This window comes from Rhinolophus hipposideros (genome assembly GCF_964194185.1).
Source record: "Rhinolophus hipposideros genome assembly, chromosome: 5".
Taxonomy (NCBI): Eukaryota; Metazoa; Chordata; class Mammalia; order Chiroptera; family Rhinolophidae; genus Rhinolophus; species Rhinolophus hipposideros.
In genome coordinates, this window is record NC_138051.1 from 49,475,759 (window position 1) to 49,497,332 (window position 21,574).

At 36.8% G+C, this 21,574-nt stretch overlaps 1 protein-coding gene across 2 annotated transcripts in view; it reads right to left on the minus strand.

Annotated features, from left to right (window-relative positions):
* NEDD4 (NEDD4 E3 ubiquitin protein ligase) overlaps positions 1 to 21,574 on the minus strand; it is a 118,961-nt gene that overhangs the window by 81,940 nt on the left and 15,447 nt on the right. For both annotated transcript variants that reach the window (XM_081048329.1, XM_081048330.1), the window contains 3 exons: positions 19,416 to 19,489; positions 11,379 to 11,457; positions 11,246 to 11,284 (listed from right to left, as the gene is read on the minus strand). In XM_081048329.1, the coding sequence (XP_080904455.1) occupies positions 11,246 to 11,284; positions 11,379 to 11,457; positions 19,416 to 19,489 (192 nt within the window). The remainder of the gene's footprint in view (positions 1 to 11,245; positions 11,285 to 11,378; positions 11,458 to 19,415; positions 19,490 to 21,574) is intronic.

A 21,574-nucleotide genomic window follows, 5' to 3' on the forward strand; every position in this document is an offset into this window, starting at 1 on the left:
TTCTTCTCAACTTCCCCAGTCTGAGGCCACCTCTAGTCTTTCTGTCTCTACAGATTTGCCTATTTGACAGTTAATATAAGTGGACTCAAACAATATGTGGTCTTTTGTACTTGGCTTCTTTCACTTCGCATCCTGTTTCTGAGGTTCACCCATGTGGTAGCAGGTGTCAGCACTTCATTCCTTTTTATGGCTGAATAACATCCCACATACATTTTGTTTATCCATTCACTTGATGAACATTTGGGTTGTTTCTACTTTTTGACTATAACGAATAATGATGCTGCGAACATTCATGTACAAGTTTTTGTGTGGAAATATGTTGTAAGTGAATTTAAAAACTGTAAAATGTTAAATGAATTAGATAAGCTTTTGGGGGGGGGTTAACAGTGTTTTTTTCCAGGACCCATTAACTCTAAGTTAAGTCATTGTCCTTCAATCTAGTTGTGGAGGGCGCAGCTCAGCTCCAAGTCCAGTCACCGTTTTTAATCTTAGCTGCAGAGGGCACAGCCCACCATCCCATGTGGGAATTGAACCAGCAACCTTGTTGTTGAGAGCTCACACTCTAACCAACTGAGTCATTTCAGAGCTTTCTAACCCTCTGAAAACTCTGTGGCAGCTCGTTGTCTTCAGTCTAGCTGTGAAGGGCGCAGCTCACTGGCATTGAACCAGCAACCATGCTGTTAAGAGCTCCCGCTCTAAACAACTGAGCCATCCGGCCATCCTAGATAAGTAGTTTTATAAGCATAAAGCATTATATTAAGTATCTTGGCATTTTTATTTACATGTTTTATGTCTTCCTACTTTGTTTCTCTGTACAGTTAATTATTTATAATCAACAAATATAAAAATAAATTATAGATACACAGCTATGGGGGGGGTAAACAGTAAAGAAGAAATATAGTGAATTATAAATCTATTATTGTTGTCCCACTCTCAGAGAAAATACTGGAAGTAGTTTCTTAGGTCCATCCAGAAGTATTTTCTGCAAATACCAGCATATGAGAGGTCATTTGTTTTTCTTTTTTTATACAAAAAGATGTATCATATACACAATGTTCTCCACCTTTGTTCTTTTAATATATTTTGAAACTAATGCTCTATCAATTCATATACGTCTGTCTCTTTTTAAACAGCTGATGTGGATTTCATCATATGGATGTGCCACCATGTACTTAGTGATTTATTAATAATGGAATGCCTCCTCTTCTTTCTAGCCAACAGAATTCTGATTTTATTCAAATACTGGATGACAATATGGGTCAGGTATAGACAGCCACTCCCCACCCCCAGGAGCTTAATCTTGATTGTTCTAAGTCTTGGGGTAATTCCATTCTCCTCTCCAATGACCGGGTTAGAAATATACATAGGACAATTCTGGTTCAAGAGATACTAATCAAAGTCTCCTGGAGGAAATTTTGGAAAAGTTTTGAGGCACGTGAGGGAAAAGTCTCCCTTTTCTGCCTCTGGACATCATCATGTGAGGCTATGACATTTGTAATTGCTGCAAGCATTTTGTGACCATGGACAGAAAGCCGAGAGCTCCAGAGAGCCTGGGTCACACATGACTGTCTTTGGCCGCTGCAGTCACCAACCTTCCTCTATGTTTGCTTCTTGTGATTCAAGATAATAAGTGTGTTTATTGTTTAAGCCAGTATTAACTGTTACTTCAAGTCTATTACTTGAAGCTTAAAACATCCCAAGTAATTTACCTCCTCAGAGGGCCCTTCCTCAATTCCCTAGATTTAGGAAATCCCCTAAATTTCCCCCTGCTATCCACTCCCTAGTGCCTGGTTTTCCCTTTCATAATGCTCAGCACAGGGAATTATTTTGAGAAACGTGTTCGTCCAGGTCCACAGAAGACAGAATGCTTCGTTGAGGGTGGGGACTGTGGCCATCTCAAGAACCAGTATTAGCAAAGTGCCTGGGAAACAAGCATAGGAAAATATCACACCAATTTTGTGTGAGTGTGTGGAGGTGGAGGTGGAGGTAAATATGTGGATATAATTACCAAATGATCACACAATCAGTGATGGTTTTATTAAGAGTAAATTACAGCTGATTTTTATTTCTCTTTATAAAAATATCTATCATGTACAAGTGACACTGTCACATGATATATATATATATATATATATATATATACACATATACACATTATGTAAATATGAGTATGAATATTAAAGAATATTAAAGCACCACGGGAATATAGGGAATGGAGTGGGGCTGTCTTTTTCAGATGCTCATGCAGTAAGCTTATGCCCAGAATACATATGTGTATGTTGCACCTAATATGACTTTTTTCCCCTCCTGCAACTTGCCTCCCTTGGTCTCTTCTGAGAAACTATAAGTGTAGATCTGACTATAATTTGCTTTTGAGCACTAACTTCAATTTGGAGTGTCCCCTGCTTGTTAACCTACCAATAACAGTTCTCCACAAAAACTTTCTCGGAACTTCATGTTTTCTCAAAGATATAAAGGCTCCCTTCAACTTCTGGCCACAATTTCCACTTGGCTAAATGGCCAATAACCAAGTTTTTACTGTAGCATATTATCTCAATCACATTTTTATGTGAATACATTCAATAGAAAACATTTTGTGCAACGTATAAATAATGACATAAATGACAAAGAGGAAAGTAAGGGCCCACATTATAATATCCGTTGTACAGAAAGTACTAAATCACCATGTGTTTTCAGTTCTCTAGCTGTGATGAATTAGCATTCATCCACACAAATTTATCTAGTTATCCTTGCAATATATTTACAAATTTCTGATTGAAATAAATGTGCTGCCCGTGATCCCAGAATAAAGTAATGCTGGCTAGAACATCTGGTAATAGTGAAATTATGGTTAAAGAAACAAGGAGTAAAAAGCAGTACAGTCCTGAGCCTGGTTTATCATTTACAAATGTCCTTCTTTCTTAATTTTGTGGTAACATCTTTAATTCAAAAGTAGTACTGACTTGGGCAGCCGGATGGCTCAGCTGGTTAGAACGCAAGCTCTGAATAACAGGATTGCTGGTTCGATTCCCACATGGGCCAATGAGTTGTGCCCTCCACAACTAGACTGAAGACAACGAGCTGCCACTGAGCTTCTGGAGGGGCAGCCGGATGGCTCAGTTGGTCAGAGCAGAAGCTCTCAACAACAAGGTTGCTGGTTCAATTCCCACATGGGATGGTGGGCTGTGCCTCCTGCAACTAAAGACTGAAAAGAGCAAACTGGACTTGGAGCTGAGCTGCGCCCTCCACAACTAGATTGAAGGACAACGACTTGGAGCTCATGGGCCCTGGAGAAAGACACTGGTCCCCAATATTCCCCAATAAAATTTATTTTATTTAAAAAAAATGGTAGCAATGACTTTCAAGCACCCTTCCTAATCAGAAATCAAGATCATCAAAAATAATAGGAAGATTTTTAGTTATAATTTTAAATTAAATATTTATTTTAAATTTTAATTACTCTAACCCATATTTCTTAATTCTATTCATACTGGTTTTGCTATATTTTGGGTCTTTAAAGAAGTCTTCCATTTTAGCTAAGTTGTTAAAATTATTGCCATAAAGTTGTCCATAGTGTTACCTTATTTGTTTTTTTGTCTGTAGGATGTTCCTTTCATTCCTGATATTGGTCATTTGAGTTTTCTTTCCCTCTCTCTTATTTGTGCTAGGTATAGCTATATCAATTTTATTAATCTTTTCAAATAACCACCTTTGGTTTCATTTACTTTCTCTACTTTTTAAACACTTTCCATTTCATTGATTTCCATTATTTCCTCCCTTCTACTTTCTTTCTTTTTTTGGCTTAAGATAGAAACTTAGATCATTGATTTTAAACCATTTTTCTTTTGTATATACTCATAAGTATATGAAGTGTAAATTTTTCTCTCAAAGCACTGAATTAGCTCATCCCATATTTTGTATGTTATGCTTTATCAACTCGTTAAAATATTTTCTAATTTTTCTTACGATTTCCTTTTTGAGCCATGACTTATTTAAAATATGTTGCTTAATTCCCAAATATTTGTGGCTTTCCAGATATATCTGAGTTGCTGAATTCTACTTTAAGTCTTTTGTAGTCAGAGAACATATTCTGTTGAATCTCAACCCTTTTAAATATAGGCAGACTTGTTTTAGGGCCCAATATACGGTCTACCTTGGTGAATGTTCCATGAGCATATAAAAAGAATGTATATTCTTCAAATATTAGATGTAATGTTCTATATATGCCAAATAGATCAAGTTGACTAATAGTGTTTTTCAAATCTTTTATGTACTTACTTTTTTTTTTTTTTTTTGGTCTAGTTGTTCTATTAATTATAATAAAATCTTCAATATTCTGGATTGATTTATTTCTCTATTTAGTTCTGTCAAATTTGCTTCATAATTTTGAAGCTCTTTTATTAGGTGCATACAAATTTAGGATTGTATGTCTTTTTGATAAATAAGCTCTGCCCTTTTATTATCGTGAAATGTCCCTCTTTATCTCTGGTAATAGTCTTCATCCTAAAGTCTACTTGATCTAATGTTAATACAGCCACATCAGGGTTTTGTTTGGGGCTTTTTTGCTTAATGTTTGCACGGTATATCTTTTTCTCTACTTTTAACCGGTTTGTGTATTTATACTCAAATTGTATCTCCTACAAACAGTATATGGCTGAATCTTGCTTCTTTTTAAATTATCGAGATGGTTGACTTTATGACTCTCATCCTTCTGTTTCTTTTCTATTTGTCTTTATTCCTCTTTTTGTTTTTTAAAAAAATTATTAATCGAGTATTTCTTGGTATTCCATTTCCTTTATTGAATTTTACTTAAAATTTTGTTTTAATTTCTTAAAGGCTGCTCTAAGGATTACAATGTGCATCCTTAAATATCACAATTGTAACAGCCAGAGTTGAGCCACTAGATCTCTTTCAAGAGAACCTGTATAGTTGATTGACAGTCCCCAGCTAACGATGCGCCTTTGAATCTACTCTTTGTGTTCTCCTTGCTTGCTCCCCAAAACTGGATACAATGAGGGTTCTAGAGCCTGGCCATTCTTGCCCAACACAGAACTTCCCTAATATACAACCTTTGCTTGGAAACTGTCCATCAGCCTGGATGAGACTTTCTCAAAATGGTGCCGCCAAGTAAGGCTCTTCCTACCCAGTCCTTTCGCCCCTCTCCTTGCACAGGTGTTAGGCCTGCATCATGATGAGAAGGCTCTCCCCATTTGTACATCATCCATCTTTGACCTTCACAGGTGCTTCCCCAATAAACTTCTGGCATATCTAATCTCATCTTGGCGTGTGTTTCTTAGATGGCCCAAGCCAACACAGATGGTATGAGTAGTGAGGCTTTAGGACCACCCCACATTCACCTGGCAGGCAAGGAGCTCCCCATCCTGAATTGAATGTGGGATACATAAAGTCCCCGGCATAAGGTGTCCCAATTCCTAAAGAGTTCTCCGTGGTGTCCTGGAGAAATGTCATGGTGGAGGGGAACACCCTTCCCAGCGTGATGTGTAAGGCACTTGAAAGATAAGGGAAGAACAATGCCTCCAAAAACAACAATGGAGTTGGCTAGTTATTACTATGCTGTATTGAAGACTTACAGAGAGATAATGAGAAAATAAGGGCGATTAAATAGCTAGTTAAACTTGAGACACAGGGCCTCTTTGGTAGCTTATAAAGAGGTCTGCATCTCTTGGAGTAGAAAAGACGACACAACTGGGGAGCAGGCTCAAAGTGGACAGAGTTGCAGAGCTCAGAAGCATTTAAATGCTCAGCCACCTCAGGTCTGCTATGTTCAAATCAGGGCCCTACTGGGGCCCTCATGTGTGGGATAGGAGGATCTGGGTGGATGCTCCTGAGATTTTGATCGTGCAGGTCCCTGAACTCTCAGAACTTGCAGAGTAGCCCACCCCTCTGTAATAAGAGCACTTCTTCCGTGCAGGAAGACACTGCAGAGGCTTCTCCCTGACAAGGAAAAGGGTTCTTTCCTCGGAAGTTTCTCTAACTTCTCCCCTGGCTACCAAGATAATAACTAGTGTTAACTTCCAGCATAACCCAGCTGGGCCTGATATAAGATGAAAGAGATTACATCTGGAAGCAGCTTCAAGAATTAAATAGCATGTACTGGTAGGAGCCAGAGAAATACCCCTGGGACTATGATACTTGATCAAAGGAGCAGAAACATAAGACTGGATAAGCAAGATTTCATTTACTTGAGATTTAACATCCTGTCAAGGTCCCCATGAGATGAGGCAAATTTGCTTCTACAGTGGCCCCTAGAAGCCTGAAAAAATAATGAGCCAAGTGGAAATCCCTGAGTTGCCCTGGCAGATGGCAGGGGCAGGAGGAAAAAGGCCAATGAAAGTGGAGATGCTGGAATGAAAAATAAGTATACATATATATTGCATGAAGCCAAAATACCTATCAGATTCTTGTCGCATGGCAGGGCCCAGAAGACACACAGTGACCTCAGTCATCAGGAGTGTGCTGGTGAGAGGGGCAGCAGCATCACCAAGAAGTGCGGTGGTGGCTCTCTTCTGCGTGCTAGGACTGATGGCAGGAGCAGGGGTCACACAGCTGGGCTCCTTAATAGGTTTGCAAGGGGATGATCCCCCCCTTTTCCAGTAATACAGACTAGCTAGTGGCATTTCACTGCCAGAATCAAGGGGGCTACAATTATTGTAATGACTGGTCAGGTTGAAGGGGCAGTAAAGCAGACTTGACCTGCAGAGTGTAGAACATGGCACCCCTAGGGGCAAAACAGGCAGGTGTCCAACAAAGGTGCTGCTTAACATGTACAATCATGAGACGGCAATAATGGAGAAGCAGGTGGCTAAGGGCAGGTGAATCAATTGAAAAAAAAAAAATCATAATCTTTGTCTAGCTCCCCAACCTGAGCCAACTTTCTGATCCAAAGCCCACTGATGGAAGAAGTGACCTAGTCCTTAGAAGGAAGGATTCTGTATCACTGCAAGAAGTATATATTGTAACGACTCCTCCTTCCCTCCAAAAGAACTATGGCCATTTATGTGGCTGACTGTATAGTGGGGGCAATGAATACTCAAACATATTGAGGACTATTGGAAACAGGGTCTGTGCTGATACCTAGAAACTCAAAGCATCATCTTGGCTTCCCTATTGGAGCACGGATTTACAGGGACCAGACAATAAATGGGGTCCTGCCTAATGTTCAATTTATACTGAGTCTACTGGTTCTGTGGATCCACCCAGTAGTCATTTCCCTGGTTTTCCAGTGTAAATTGGGATTGACATACTGGAAGCTGTATCTCCTCCCCACCACCACCACCACACTGACTGTGTGGCGTATGGGATAAGAGCTCATAGTGAGAAGGCCAAGTAGAAGACTCTATAACTGTCCTCCTTCTGGTCAAGATAGTAATCTGAAACAATATTGATTAGAATTGACAACAGCACAAGCAACAAAAGATAAAAATAGATACACTGAATATCATCAAAATTTAAAAATTTTGTGCTTCAAACAATACCATTAATGTCAAAAGATAGCCCAGAGAAGGGGAAAACATTTTTGCAAATCATGTGTCTCACAAGGAACTTGTAATCTAGAAATCTAAAGAACTATGACAACTCAATAACAAAAAAACAAATAACCCAATTACAAAATGGGCAAAGGATTTGAACACCCCTTTCTCTAAAGAAGATAAAAAAACTGGTCAATATACACATGAAAAGATGTTCAACATACTTACACATCAGGGAACTGCGAATCAAAACTATAATTAGTTATCACTTCGCACCCATTAGGAGGACTATAATAAAAACACAGATAATGGCAAGTATTGTCGAAGATATAGAAAAATCAGAACACACATACACTGTTGGTGGGAATATAAAAAGGTACAGCCACTTGGGAAAACAGTTTGGCAGCCCTTCATATGATCCAGCAATCCCGCTTCTAGGTACATAACCCCTCAAATGAAAATCTATGTCCACACAAAAACTTGTACACAAATGTTCATAGCACCATTATTCATAATAGTTAAAAAGTGGAAAGAACCCAGATGGCCATCAACTGATGCATGGATCAATAAAGTGTGGTTATCCAAACAATGAAATATTATTTGGAAACAAAAGGAAATAAAGTACTGATATATGATCTAATGCAATTGAACCTTGAAAACATTATGCTAAGTGAAAAAATGCAGACACAAAGACCACATATTGCATACCATTTGTATGAAATGTCTAAAACAGACAATTCTAAGAGACCGAAAGTAGTTTGGTGGTTGCCTGGGGAGAGAGGCAGGTGTTAGGAGAAAACGGGAAGTGACAGCTAGTGGGTATGGGTTTCTTTTTGGGGTGACGAAAACGTTCAAAAAATAATTTTGTGATGGGTTGCACAACTCTGAATATACTAAAGAACACTGAATTGTACACTTTGAGTGGGTGAATTACATGTTATGTGAATTATATCTCAGTAAAGCTGTTTAAAATACATATTGCAACCTCGTGGGAATGTCAGATATTAATACCACCACTAAAGACATAAAGGATACAAGGGTGGCTCCTATAATATGTTCATTTAATTCTTCAGTCTGGTCCCTACAGAATGCAGATAGACCCTGGAGAATGTCTATATATGCAAGCTCAACGTAATGGCCCCAATCGCCTGCTGGGTTCTGGACACAAGGAGTCCAGAGTACTCAGGTGGCAGCTGTAGACCGGTTTGATGGGACCTGTGCTATGTGCCCTAGAAAGAGCATGGTCCCTTTGAGGACACAGACGTATAATTCAGCAGAGCCCAGAGTTCCAGGGATGAGAAGCATGCAGTCCCCCACTGGGTCTTTGGGGATGATGGTAAGTGGGGCCACTCCTACTGTACTTCGTTGTTCCTGAGTCCATGTATACTTTCTGTTGCGAACACAGCCTCAAATTGAGGTCTCTGGTTTAATAAATAAATTGGCACCTCATCTTTGCACAGTATGGCGTCCATATTAGTGCTTGGCTATTATTTTTTCAAATATTTTTTTCCACCAATATCTTTATCCTCTTCTGAGACTTCAATGATGCAAATATTAGACTGTTTTTATGTGGTTCACAGGTCACTCAGGCTCTAAGTTTCTTTCAATCCTTATTTTCTGTTCTTCAGATTAATTTCTATTGATTATCTTCAAGTTCACTATTCTTTTTACTGTTACTCTATTCTGTTATTGAACTCATACAGTGATTTTTAAATTTCAGATGTTGTATTCTTAAGTTGTAATATTTCTATTTCATTCTTTTTTATGGTTTCAATTTCTCTGCTGAGAACGTCTATCTTCCCATTCATTATAAGAGTGTTTATGTCATGGAGCATGGTTACAGTAGTTAAAAAGCTGCTTTACAAGGTTTTACTAATAATTCCAAAGACTGGGTCATCTTGGGACTGGCATTTATTGATTGTCTTTTATTTTAAGAATTGGTCATGTTTTCATAGTTTGTTGTATGTAAAATAATTTTGGATACATTTTGAAGATTATGCTTTGAAACTAGATCCTGCGAAACTCCTTAATAGCTTTACAGTTGTTTATAGCATCCGGTTAAGTTCAATGCCCTATTACAGCATCATGGCTAAAATTTGAAGTGTCAATATTTTTCTTTTAAAGTCTTCAAAAAAAATAACAATAGCTGAATACCTTTTTAATGCGATAAAAAATGAAAAGCTATGTTTAATGGAGAAAAGCTATATCTACTTTCCCATTAAAATTAGGAACAAGACAAATAAATATTCATCCCTATAATGACTAAACATTATTTGAAATGTGCAAGGCAATGACATTAGAAAAGAGAAAAGAGTAGGAGGTACAAAAAAAACTTCAATACATTGAAAACATATATTTCTAAGAAAAATGCAATAAAATATGTAAAATAATAATAAAAGTGTTAATAAATAAAAAAACTCAACCACTCGGGAATTGTAAAACTCTCACCTAAGCAATAACTTGTGCCAAAGAAGCAATCAAAACCAGAGGTTATCAAGTCTGGAATTTACTCTAGCGAAAGTAAACCAGAAATTTAGCTTCATTATTCTCCATATGATTATTCAGTCGACTCAATACCATTTCCTTAAGAATAGAAAATTTCCAACTGATTTAAAACGCAATTTTTATGCCATACTAAACACAGTGGGGAAGATCGTTCTCTAAACAAGAAAAACCAGAAGCATTCTAGTTGGTGCTGTTGGCTGGATCTTCAGTAACAGCTTCTCAGATATTCGCTTTAGCAATTTTTTTCTCTTCTAATTAATTTTATTAAAACAAAACAAAAAAACAACAAAATAAATTCCTTCAAAAGTGGAATATGGAAGAGTAGCTTTTATTTTCCTGACTGAAATTAAGTGTGGCACCATAGAGGCTGGTGATTCAGTAACAGGCAGCTATTCATACGTCAAATGCTGCTAAAAGCACTAATAAGATGAGATTAGATGAACATGGTACCATGGAGGTCACTGGTGACCTTAGCAAGAGCAGTTTCGTTCGCATGATAAAGGTGTGAGTTAGATTAGAGGGGGTTAAGGAATGTATCAGAGAAGCAGAAACAATGAGGACAGGCAACTCTTTCAAGAATGTTGGTTATTCAGGTGAGTAGAGAAATGAGTCAACAGCAAAAGGGGAATATGAGGTCAAGGAAGAATGTTTTAAGGATGGAATACAAATGGGAGTACTGGTATGTATCAGTATTACTGATATGTATCTCTTCCACCGCTGGTAGGGTGTTGACTCTGGCCTCAGTAAGAACTCTGACAGATAGGCACAAGATGTTCTCAGTTTGAGGGGCCTGAAATAACTGCTGATTGGAGTTTGCACTTATGGTATAGTGAGACAGTGTGAGAAGAAAAGCAGGAATGTATCCACTTATTGGTAGGCACATATCATCTCTTGCCTGGATTAGTTAATAAATGACTGGAGACACACAAATATTGCATCCTCTTTAAGGGAAAACACCAAAATCTGCTAAATTGGAATAAGACTACCATATAGTCTCCAAATCAAAATTAAATTAGAATAAGATAATTCCAGAGTTACAATCACATTTTACCTCTTCATTAACTTACACATTTTTCATAGCAAGATAAATGGTTATCTTGGAGATACCTAGACTTAACTCTTTATAAATTTTTTTAAATGCTGACAAATTCTTATAAGATACATTTTAGAATATTATAAGTGAGAACTTATCATTCTAACCTACTGAGAAAAAATTTTTGATGTTTTAATGAAATAAAATGCATACTTACTCTGAATAATATTTCTTCATTCCATTTTGGATTCAAAGTCTAAAAAACAATAAACATGGTATCACTAATTTTTAATATTTTGTCACATATACACAATATATTTTAAAATTTTTTGAATATTTCTAAGTCTAACCTTCTTAATGGTTTTCGTTTGCACACTTGTTAAAACTCCATTCACTGGGTCATATAACGTCACTCTCACATAAGGATCACTGTTAGAATTAAAAAAGAAAATTAATTGTTGCTTATTCCCAAACTCAGATTACTCAAACTATAAAAATCACAGAATTTTCCTTGTTAACAATTTCTACAATTATTTCCTACACTAAGAAGTAAGAGTTCCTTAGGCAGGGGTAAGTAATTATAGTAATTTTTGCATCTTGTTAAAAAGCCCAAGTACCATGTTATTGAAATAGAAAAAGAACTAGAAAGAAAACCTTTCAGTCACATTTTAAATGATTTCTAACCTTTTTATATTTTTAAAATTTTGTTTGATTTTTTAATATATTCTTTCTTCTTTTGGGTTAAGATGGTTAATTCAATGATTTTCAAGAATTAACTTTGCAAGACCTCAGGTTGTTCCCAGTTATTTCATGGATATAAATGCTTTTCACAAAATATAGGCAAAATGCTTTCAGTTCAAAATCATTATCTGTCATAAAACATCTTCTACAAAGAGACCTGGAGAAGAAAAGTCAAGATTTTTGCCCATTTTGAATTGGCCTTTTATTGTATTATTACTGAGTTGGAAGAGGTCTTTATATAAAGTGGATTAAAGGCCTTTGTCAGATACATGTTTTGAAAATATTTCCTCCCCTTTTGTGGCTTGCCTTTTCCTTTTCTTAACTGCATCTTTCAAACAACAGACATTTTTAATTCTGATATAGTCCAATTTAACATTTTTCTTTCTTTTCTGGTTCATACTTTTGGAGTCCTATTCAAGAAATCTTTGTGTAACCCAGTAGAGTAAAGATTTTCTTCTAGGCGTTCTTCTAGAAGTTTTATAATTTTAGCTTTTACTAATTTTCTATATGATGTGATAAGGAACGAGGTTCTTTTTGTTCCATACAACCAGTTCCAGTATCACGTACTGAAAAGATTATCCTTTCTCTTGAATTACCTTAACGCTTTTTGTCAAAAACCAACTGACCATATATGTATGTATTATGTGTGTGTGTGTATTTCTACACTTTATTCTATTCTATTGAATAATACCTTTATCTATTCTTATGCCAAAGCCACTGTCTTGATTACTATAGCTGTATAGTAAGTCTTAAAATTAGATAGCATAAGTTCTACAATTTTGTTCTTTCTTTTGGCTATTCCGTGTCCTTTCACTTTCTGTAAGAATATTGAAATTTGCAAATATCTTCTCCCATTCAGTTGGTTGCCCCTTTATTTTACTGATGGTTTCTTTTGCTGTGCAGAAGCTATTTAGTTTGATGTAGTCCCATTTATTTTAGCTGTCCAAAATATATGAGGAACTCATACAACTCAACAACAAAAACCAAACAATTCAACTAAAAAATGGGCAGAGGACCTGAAGAGACATTTCTCCAAAGAGGCCATACAAATGGCAAATAGACATATGAAAAGATGCTCAACATCACTAATCATCAGAGAAATGCAAATAAAAATCACAATGAGATACCACCTCACACTGGTTAGAATAGCTATCATCAGCAAGACAAATAATAATAAGTGTTGGAGAGGCTGTGGAGAAAAAGGAACCCTCATACACTATTGGTGGGAATGCAGACTGGTGCAACCCCTATGGAAGGCAGTGTGGAGGTTCCTCAAAAAATTATAAATACAATTACCATATGACCCAGAAATCCCTCTCCTGGGTATCTGTCCAAAAAATCTGAAAACATTTATCTGTAAAGATATATGTGCTCCAATGTTCTTTGAAGCTTTATTTATGGTGGCCAAGCCATGGAAACAACCAAAGTGTCCTTTGAAAATGATTGGATAAAGAAGATGTGGTATATATACACAATGGAATACTACTCTGCCGTTAAGAAAAGATGAAATAGTGCCATTTGCGACAACATGGATGGATCTTGGGATTATTATGCTAAGCGAAATAAGTCAGACAGAAAAAGTCGAGAACTATATGACCTCACTAATATGTGGGATATAAAACTGAAAGCAACAAAGGAACAAGACAAATAAACAAAAACTCATAGACACAGACAATAGTTTAGTGGTTACCAGAGGGTAAGGGGGGGTAGAAAAGGGTAAAAGGGATCAAATATACGGTGATGGAAGGAGAACTGACTCTGGGTGGTGAACACACAATGTGATATACAGATGATGTATTACAGAATTGTACACTTGAAACCTATGTAATTTTACTAACCATTGTCAATAAATTTTAATTTCAAAAATCCCAATAAATTTTAATTAAAAAAATATTGAAATTAGCTTATCAATTTTCTCCAAAAGAGCACACTGGGATTTTGATTGGGATTGTACCAAATCTAGTCAATTTGGAGAGAAATTACCACTCTAACAACATTGAATCTTCCAATCTATGAACATGGCATATTTATCCATTGACTTTGATCTTCAATTTCCCTCAGCAATGTTTTCTAGTTTTCAGTGTACACTTCTTGCAAATCTTTTGTTAAACATATTTCTAAGTTTTTTTATTTTTATGCTATGGAGCTATGTTAATGGAGATTTTAAAAATTTATTTTCCAATTATTTATTGATAGGATATAAAAACATTTTGGTATAATGACTGTATCTTGGGGCCTTGTATTTTATTAGTTCTAGCACCTTTTTTGTAGATTCCTTAGGGTTTCCTATGTACATGATCATGTCTGCAAGTAAGTTTTCTTCCTTTTCAGTCTATATTACTTTTATTTCTTTTCCTTGCCATATTACATCACTTGGACGTTCAGAGCAGTGCTGAACTGAATATGAGAGCAGACAACTTTGTCTTATTCCTGAGTTTAAGTAGAAAGCACTCAGACTGTCACCACTGATGTTAGCTATAGGTTTTTTCACAGATAATCTTAATCAGGTTTAGAACATTCCCAAATGTCCCTAGTTTGCAACGAGTTTCTATTATGAATGTGTGTTAAATTGGGTCAGATGTTTGTTTTGCTTTTATTAAAATGATCATGTATTTTTCTTTTATTCTATTAATATAGTGATCTACATTGATTAACTTTTCAAATGTTAACCCAATCTTGCATTTTATTCCTATCTTGCTGAGAGTTTTTATCATAAACTGGTGTTTTGGATTTCATCAAATGCATTTTTTTCACCCACTGAAATATTTTTTTCTTCTGCACTATATTAAAATGATGAATTAAATTGATTTTTTTTTTTTTAATGTTGAACTTTGAATTCTTAGGAAAACTCCCACCTGGTCATATATTGTTATATGTTATTCAACAAAAGGTTTTTAAAGTTTTCTATTTCTTCTGTGCTTCCTTTTGGTGATTTGTGTCTTTCAAGGATTTTTGTACTTCATCTAAATTGTGCATGATTCTTTGTTAGTATGAAGTTGTGCATAATGATCTCTTTTTGTCTTTTTCATTTCCATAGTATCTATAGCAAGGGCGTTCAAACTTTTTTCAACGTTTTTTACCAAGGGCCATATGCAGTAAAATACACAAACAGCCGGGCCACTCACTCAAGGTGAAGTACGTATTGCCTCACCTGGTTCATTTAAGTAAACTAAATATATTTTTGGAATTTGCTGCGGGGCAATTAAAAATGGATTGCAGGCCGCAGTTTGGACACCCCTGATCTATAGCAATGACCCTGCTTTCATTCCCACTATGGTCATTTGTTTCTCTCTTTTGTTCTTGGTAAATCTAGCTAGAAGTTTAAAATTTTTATTGATCCCTTCAAAGAGCAACTATTGATTTCGATGATGTTTATTTATTTCTTTCTATTTTCTAGTTCACTAATTTCTGCCTTTATCTTTCTTATTTTCTTCCATCTACTTACTTTGGAATTAATATGCTTTCCTTTTTCTAATTTGTTAAGATCAGAATTCAAATCATTCATTTAGACCTTGCTCCTTTTCTAAGTTAAACATTTTAAAACTCTAAATTTCCCTCCAAATATTACTTAAGTTGCACCGTACAAATTTTGATATTGCAGTATTTTCATTTTCCTTCTGTTCAACGTATTTTCTAATTTCTCTTGTGATTTCATCTTGAGCCTATAGATTATTTAGAAGTGTATTGTTTTATTTCCAAATATTTGGGTTTTTCTAGATATCTTAATGTTATTGGTTTCTAACTTAATTCCATTGTTATCAGAGAACAGCCTGTATATAGTTTCAATCTTTTCAAAATTCCTGAGACTTGTTCTATGGCTCTACGTATGGTTTATGTTGGTGAATGTATGATGTGAACTTGAAAAGAATGTGAATTTTGCAGTTGTTTTGAGTTATTGTTTTATGGCCCAACATATTATGGCAGACAGACTCTAGGGTAGCTCCTATTATCCCCACCTCCTAATGTTCATGCCCTTTGTGTTACGCTCCTCTTAAATGTGGGAAGGACCTATGAATTCTAACCAATACATTATGACAAAAGTGACAAATGTATGTGATAGCATCACATACGAGTAAGATTGTAACCCATCTTTCTAGGAGACTCTCTCCTTTGCTAGCTCTGAAGAACCAGGCTGCTAGCTTGTGAGCTGCAATATGAAGAAGGCCACATGGCAAGGAACTTAGGGTGGCTCTGACTGACAGCCAGCAAGAAACTGACGCCCTCAGTCTGGCAGCCTGCAAGGAACTGAATGCTGTGAACAACCACAACCACATGAGTTGGGAAGTGGATCCTTCCCCAAACAAGTCTCAGATGAGGCCATAGCCCTGGCCAATACTTCGACTGAAACTTTGTGAGATATGGAAACAGAGGACCTACCTGAACCATACAGGGTCTTCAGACCCATAAAACATATGAGATAATAAATGTGCATTCTTTTAAGCTGCTAAGTTTGTGGTCATAATTGTGCAGCAATAGGTAAATAATACATGTATGGGTTATGCTGGTGAATACATCATGTGCACTTGAAAAGAATGTGTATTTTGCAGTTAGAAATAGTGTTCTTCAGGTCAAAGCTGTTTATAATAGTGTTCAAATTCATGTTTTTGTTGATTTTTTTTTTAAATCTAGTTGTTTCATCAATTGCTGAGAGAGGTGTTAATGTCTCCAACTATGATTGTGGACTTTTTTCAATTGTTCCTTTAATTTTGTCCAGTTTTTTTCCATGTATTTTCAAGTTCTGTTAACAGGCACAGACAAATTTATGTTTGTTATATCTTCCTGATGAGTTTATTTTATTGTTACAAAATGTCTGTAAATAATTGTTTGTGTTGAAATCTATTGTATCAGATATTAATGTATTCACTTCAATCTTTTTAAGCTTACTGTCAGCATGGCACATTTCTTTGCATCTATTTTATTTCAACTTAGCTATAACTTCATATTTTAAGTGCGTCTTTTGTAGACAGCATGTAATTGGGTCTTGTTTTACAATTCATTCTAACCACATCTGCATTATCTTTACCTTAGTCCATTAATGTTTAATATAACATTAGGTCTACCTAATCATTACATTAGGTCTACCAATTTATTATTTGTTTTCTCTTTTTTCCCCTTCCTCCCCACCACCCTTTTTTTGGATAATTTGTTCTTCCTTTCCTGGCCTTCTGTTTATTTCACTTTTTCAGGGATTTCATTTAAAAATGACTATTGGTTTTTTAATCTATAATTCTTTACATTATTTTTAGTAGTTATGTTTGTCTAGGTATTACAATATATACCCTTAATTTTTTTATTCCACTTACACTTAATATTGTGGCACTCTACTAAACAGGTCCATAATCCACACCACCTCTGTACTTTACACTATAGTTGTAATATACCGTGTTTCCCTGAAAATGAGACCTAGCCGGACAATCAGCTCTAATGCGTCTTTTGTAGCAGAAATTAATATAAGACCCAGTCTTATTTTACTATAAGACCAGGTATGATTATAATATAATTAATATAATATAATATAATGTAATGTAATGTAATGCAATATAATGTAATATAATAAATACCAGGTCTTATATTAATTTTTGCTCCAAAAGACGCATTAGAGCTGATTGTCCAACTAGGTCTTACTTTCAGGGAAACACGGTATATTCTATCGATATATAATATAAATCCTGCAAGATAATGTTTAAGTTGTGATTTAAACAGGCATAAGTTAAGATGAAAACAACAAAGTCTTTTGTATATTCCCAGATATTTACCATTTCTGATGCTCTTTATTCCTTTCTAAGGATCTAAGTTTCTACATTATCTATTCTTTTTAACAGGAGGAACTTCCTTTAGCTTTTCTTATAGTGCAGGTCTGCTGATAACAACGTCTCATAGTTTTGTTTTATCTGAAAATGTCATTATTTTGTCATCATTATAAAGGATATTTTCACTCAATATAGAATTCTGGATTGAGTCGTTATTCTATTGCTCCATTTTCTTTTGACCTCCATAGTGTCTTATGAGGTCAGTCCTTAACTGAATTATAGTTCCCAAGGATGTGATACGTCATTTTCTTCTCTTTCTTCAGGGAAGATTTTTCTTTATACTTGATTTTCAGCAGTCTGACTACTATGTGCCTCAGTATGTTCAGATTAGTGTTTATCCTACTTGGTATTTTTGGATACTACAGAGTTGTAACTTTCATCATTTTGAAAAAAACTGGCAATTATTTCTTCAAAAAATGTTTTGCCTCATTCTTTCTTCTCTATTTCTAGCATTCTAATTACATTTATATTAGACTGTCTGATATTATCAAACAAATCCCTTAGGCTCTGCTCATCTTTTAAAATTTTTCAATCTTTGTCTCATTTTCTGATTGGGAAATAACTTCTATTGATCCATATTTAAGTTCAACTAATCTTTCCTCTTCATTTCCATTCTGCTGTTAATTCCACCCCAGAATTTTAATTTGAAATATTACATTCTTTAGTTCTAGAATATTCATTTTTTGTGGTTTCTATTTCATTCCAGAGATTTCCAACCTTTTGATTTATTGTGAGTATATTTTCTTTTCTTTCTTTTTTTAATTTTTACTGGGGAATATTGGGGGAAAATGTGTTTTTCAGCTCCAAGTCAAGTCATTGTTTTCAATTAGTTGTGGTGGGCACTGCTCAGCTCCAAGTCAAGTCATTGTTTTCAATCTAGTTGTGGAGGGCACAGCTCACTGGCCCGTGTGAGAATTGAAACAGCGACCTTGGTGTTGTGAGCACTGTGCTCTAACCAACTGAGCTAATTGGCCACCCATCAGCATATTTTCTTTTCTCTATTGAGAATGTGTTCCATCTTCCTGGTTTTTAAAGATCTTAAAATATTGTATTATATCCTGAACATTATAAATGTTAATTGTGGATACTGGATTATGCAATTTTTCTCTGATGAGTATTTGTCTGTATGTTTTATTTTATCATTCAATTAATTATCTCATTTGGACAAGAACAAAAAACGCTGTTTCTTGGGCAGTAACTCTGATCTCTGTTCATATCTTTTGTCTTTAGCTGAGTTGCTCTGAATCTGCTATCACATGTGTGATTCAGGGTCAGCAACAGATGTCAGGAGACTAGTTTGGGAATCTACTCTCCAGTTCTGTTTCTTCCCCACCATTGCCATATTTTTTTCAGATTAAGTTTTCTGGTGTCTGAGACCATGAAGACTATAATTTTTCCACTTGGCCTCACACTAATTCATAAAATTGGGAACTCAGTACATTCCCAACCTCCACACACGGACTCCCCACTCGACTTTGCCTGCTCTATTCATTCTCCACTGCCATCAGGTTGCTGCTTTTTAGATTATGTTCAGAGTTTATGGTTGTTATCTGCTAAAGGATTGGTCTGTTAGAATTTTATCAATGCCAAGAAGCAGAACACATAAATGTATCTCATAACTACCACTCCGAGATGTACCTTTGTTTGTCTAATTTCACAAGTTCAGTAATTCAGGTATCAAGAAATTTAATACACCACCAACTGGAAATATTATTGTTCTACTCTGTACAACAATTTACTAATAATATTACTCAATTTTCCATCCAACCAAAATTTAGAAAAAAATCATTAAGAAGTGCAAAGTTTTAAAATTACAACCCAAATTAATATACTTACCTAGCTCCCAAGATATCCTTCTTGGCAAGGCCTATTCCAGCTATAACTTTCACCCTCACAATTCGAGAATTTTCCTAAAATACAAAAATGTGTATTTTATTTTCATGTAATTTACAGCTTATCTAAGACACATACCTTTAAGTATATATATCAAATAAAGTAATCGGGATATTAAAATTAACTGGAGGAATCTTTTTCAAGAATTAATTTAATTAAGGGAATCCCTGCCTATCCTGGAAGCTTGATGGATCACCAGTGTGGCACACCTGGGAAAGCTCAACAAAGAGCAGATTCACAACACTGGTGCATGCCAGCCCTGAGAAGGCGGAGCAGCTTCAGGGACCCGCAGGGCTGTGTCTGGGTCCCAACACACCAGGAGCAGCAGGAGCCTCTCATAAGTGGCACACCATTTCAACTGAAAATATAGGGTATGGGACTTCTGATCAAGATGGAAGAGTAGGTAAATGCCATGCTCACCTCCTCCCACAACATCAAAATTACAATTAAATTACAGAACATTCATCCTTGGAAACTACCTGAAGACTAGCTAAACAGAACTCCTATAACTAAGGATACAGAGAAGCAGCCACGTCGAGACTGGTAGAAAGAACAGAGATAAGAAATGGGCTGGCCCCTTAGCTATATGTGGCAGTTAAGAATCAGGAGAGATATCTTGGCTGCATGGCTGTGGAGGTCCCCACTGAGGAGCAACGAGTCCCAGCCCCACACTGGGCTCCCCAGAACACCAGTGCCAGGAAGAGGAGTTCCCACAACATCTGGATGTGAAAATCAGTGGGGCTTGGGATTGCGTCTGGTGAGACAGAGGGCTGCTACAGACCCAGGCATCTTCTTAAAAGTCCTGAGCACAGACTCACTCACTCACAAACACTCGCCCCAAGCTCCAGAGAAGGAACAGCAGTTAAAAAAGCACCAGGGATATAAGGGGAAGAACTGAATTGTCTGGCTTCAGGGCAAGGGCTGGAGGGGGTCAGCCCTGGGACTAAAGTGCCAGCAGGCACCACTGTTCCTTTGTTGACCCCTTCCAACCACAGCCTGCATGCAGGCACCAAACCTGACTCTGCCTTAACCTGGCTAACACAGCTCTCAACCCACCCTGGTGATTCCCTGAGACCCCACCCCACCCAATTCACACACCCAACCCATACCTGTTTCAGAGGCTAATCCACATAAGCAGCTGGCCCACATTACGGACTTTCCTAAAATTTCTCAAAGGTTCACAAACCCTAAACAGAAGCTGACCTCGGCACACTCCATACATCTTGCCAAGCAGCCCTCCACCCGGCACTCAGTGACAACTGACCTCAGTTTATAGCATCATCTCCCCCAGGCACCTCCAAATCCAGCACAGGGAACAACCAACAGCAGATCAGTTTGACCCAGACAGGCATAGGCAGGAACTGACTTTGACCTGCACCAGAGCCCCTCCACAGAGGCCCCAGAACCAACATACCTGGTGACTCGCTTTCAACCACACCAGAGTACCACCCAGTTAGAACCACAAATGACACACCCAAAGAGTGCACTCAGCATGCACCAGAGCCTTGCTAAAGTGAATCCCACTTCCTGGGGTCAGCCCTGCTCCCACAGCCCTGCTTGTCCACTGTAGTCATGACCAGTCCTCACAGCCAGTCAGCCTGAGGGTCAATCCCACCCACTAACATGTCAACAGCAATCAAGGCTCAACCACAACAGGACAGCACACACAACCCACACAAGGGACACTCCTGGAGCATCTGGCTCAGGTGACCAAGGAGATTGTGCCACTGGGCCCCAAAGGACACATAATACATAAAGCCACTCTGCCAAGACTGGGAGATGTAGCAGCCCTACCTAATACATAGAAACAAACACAGAGAGGCAGCCAAATGGAAGAGAGAAAGAAACATGTCACAAATGAAAGAACAAGACAAAACTCCAGAAAAAGAACTAAACAAAATGAAGGCAAGCACTCTACCAGATGCAGAATTCAAAACACTTGTTATAAAGATGATCAAAGAACTTAGGGGAAGAATAGGTGAACTCAGTGAGAACCTTAACAAAGAGATAGGAAACATAAAAAGGGAGATAGAAAACAAAAGAAAGAACCATCAGAAATGAAGAATACAATAACTGAAATGAAGACTACATTAGATGGCATG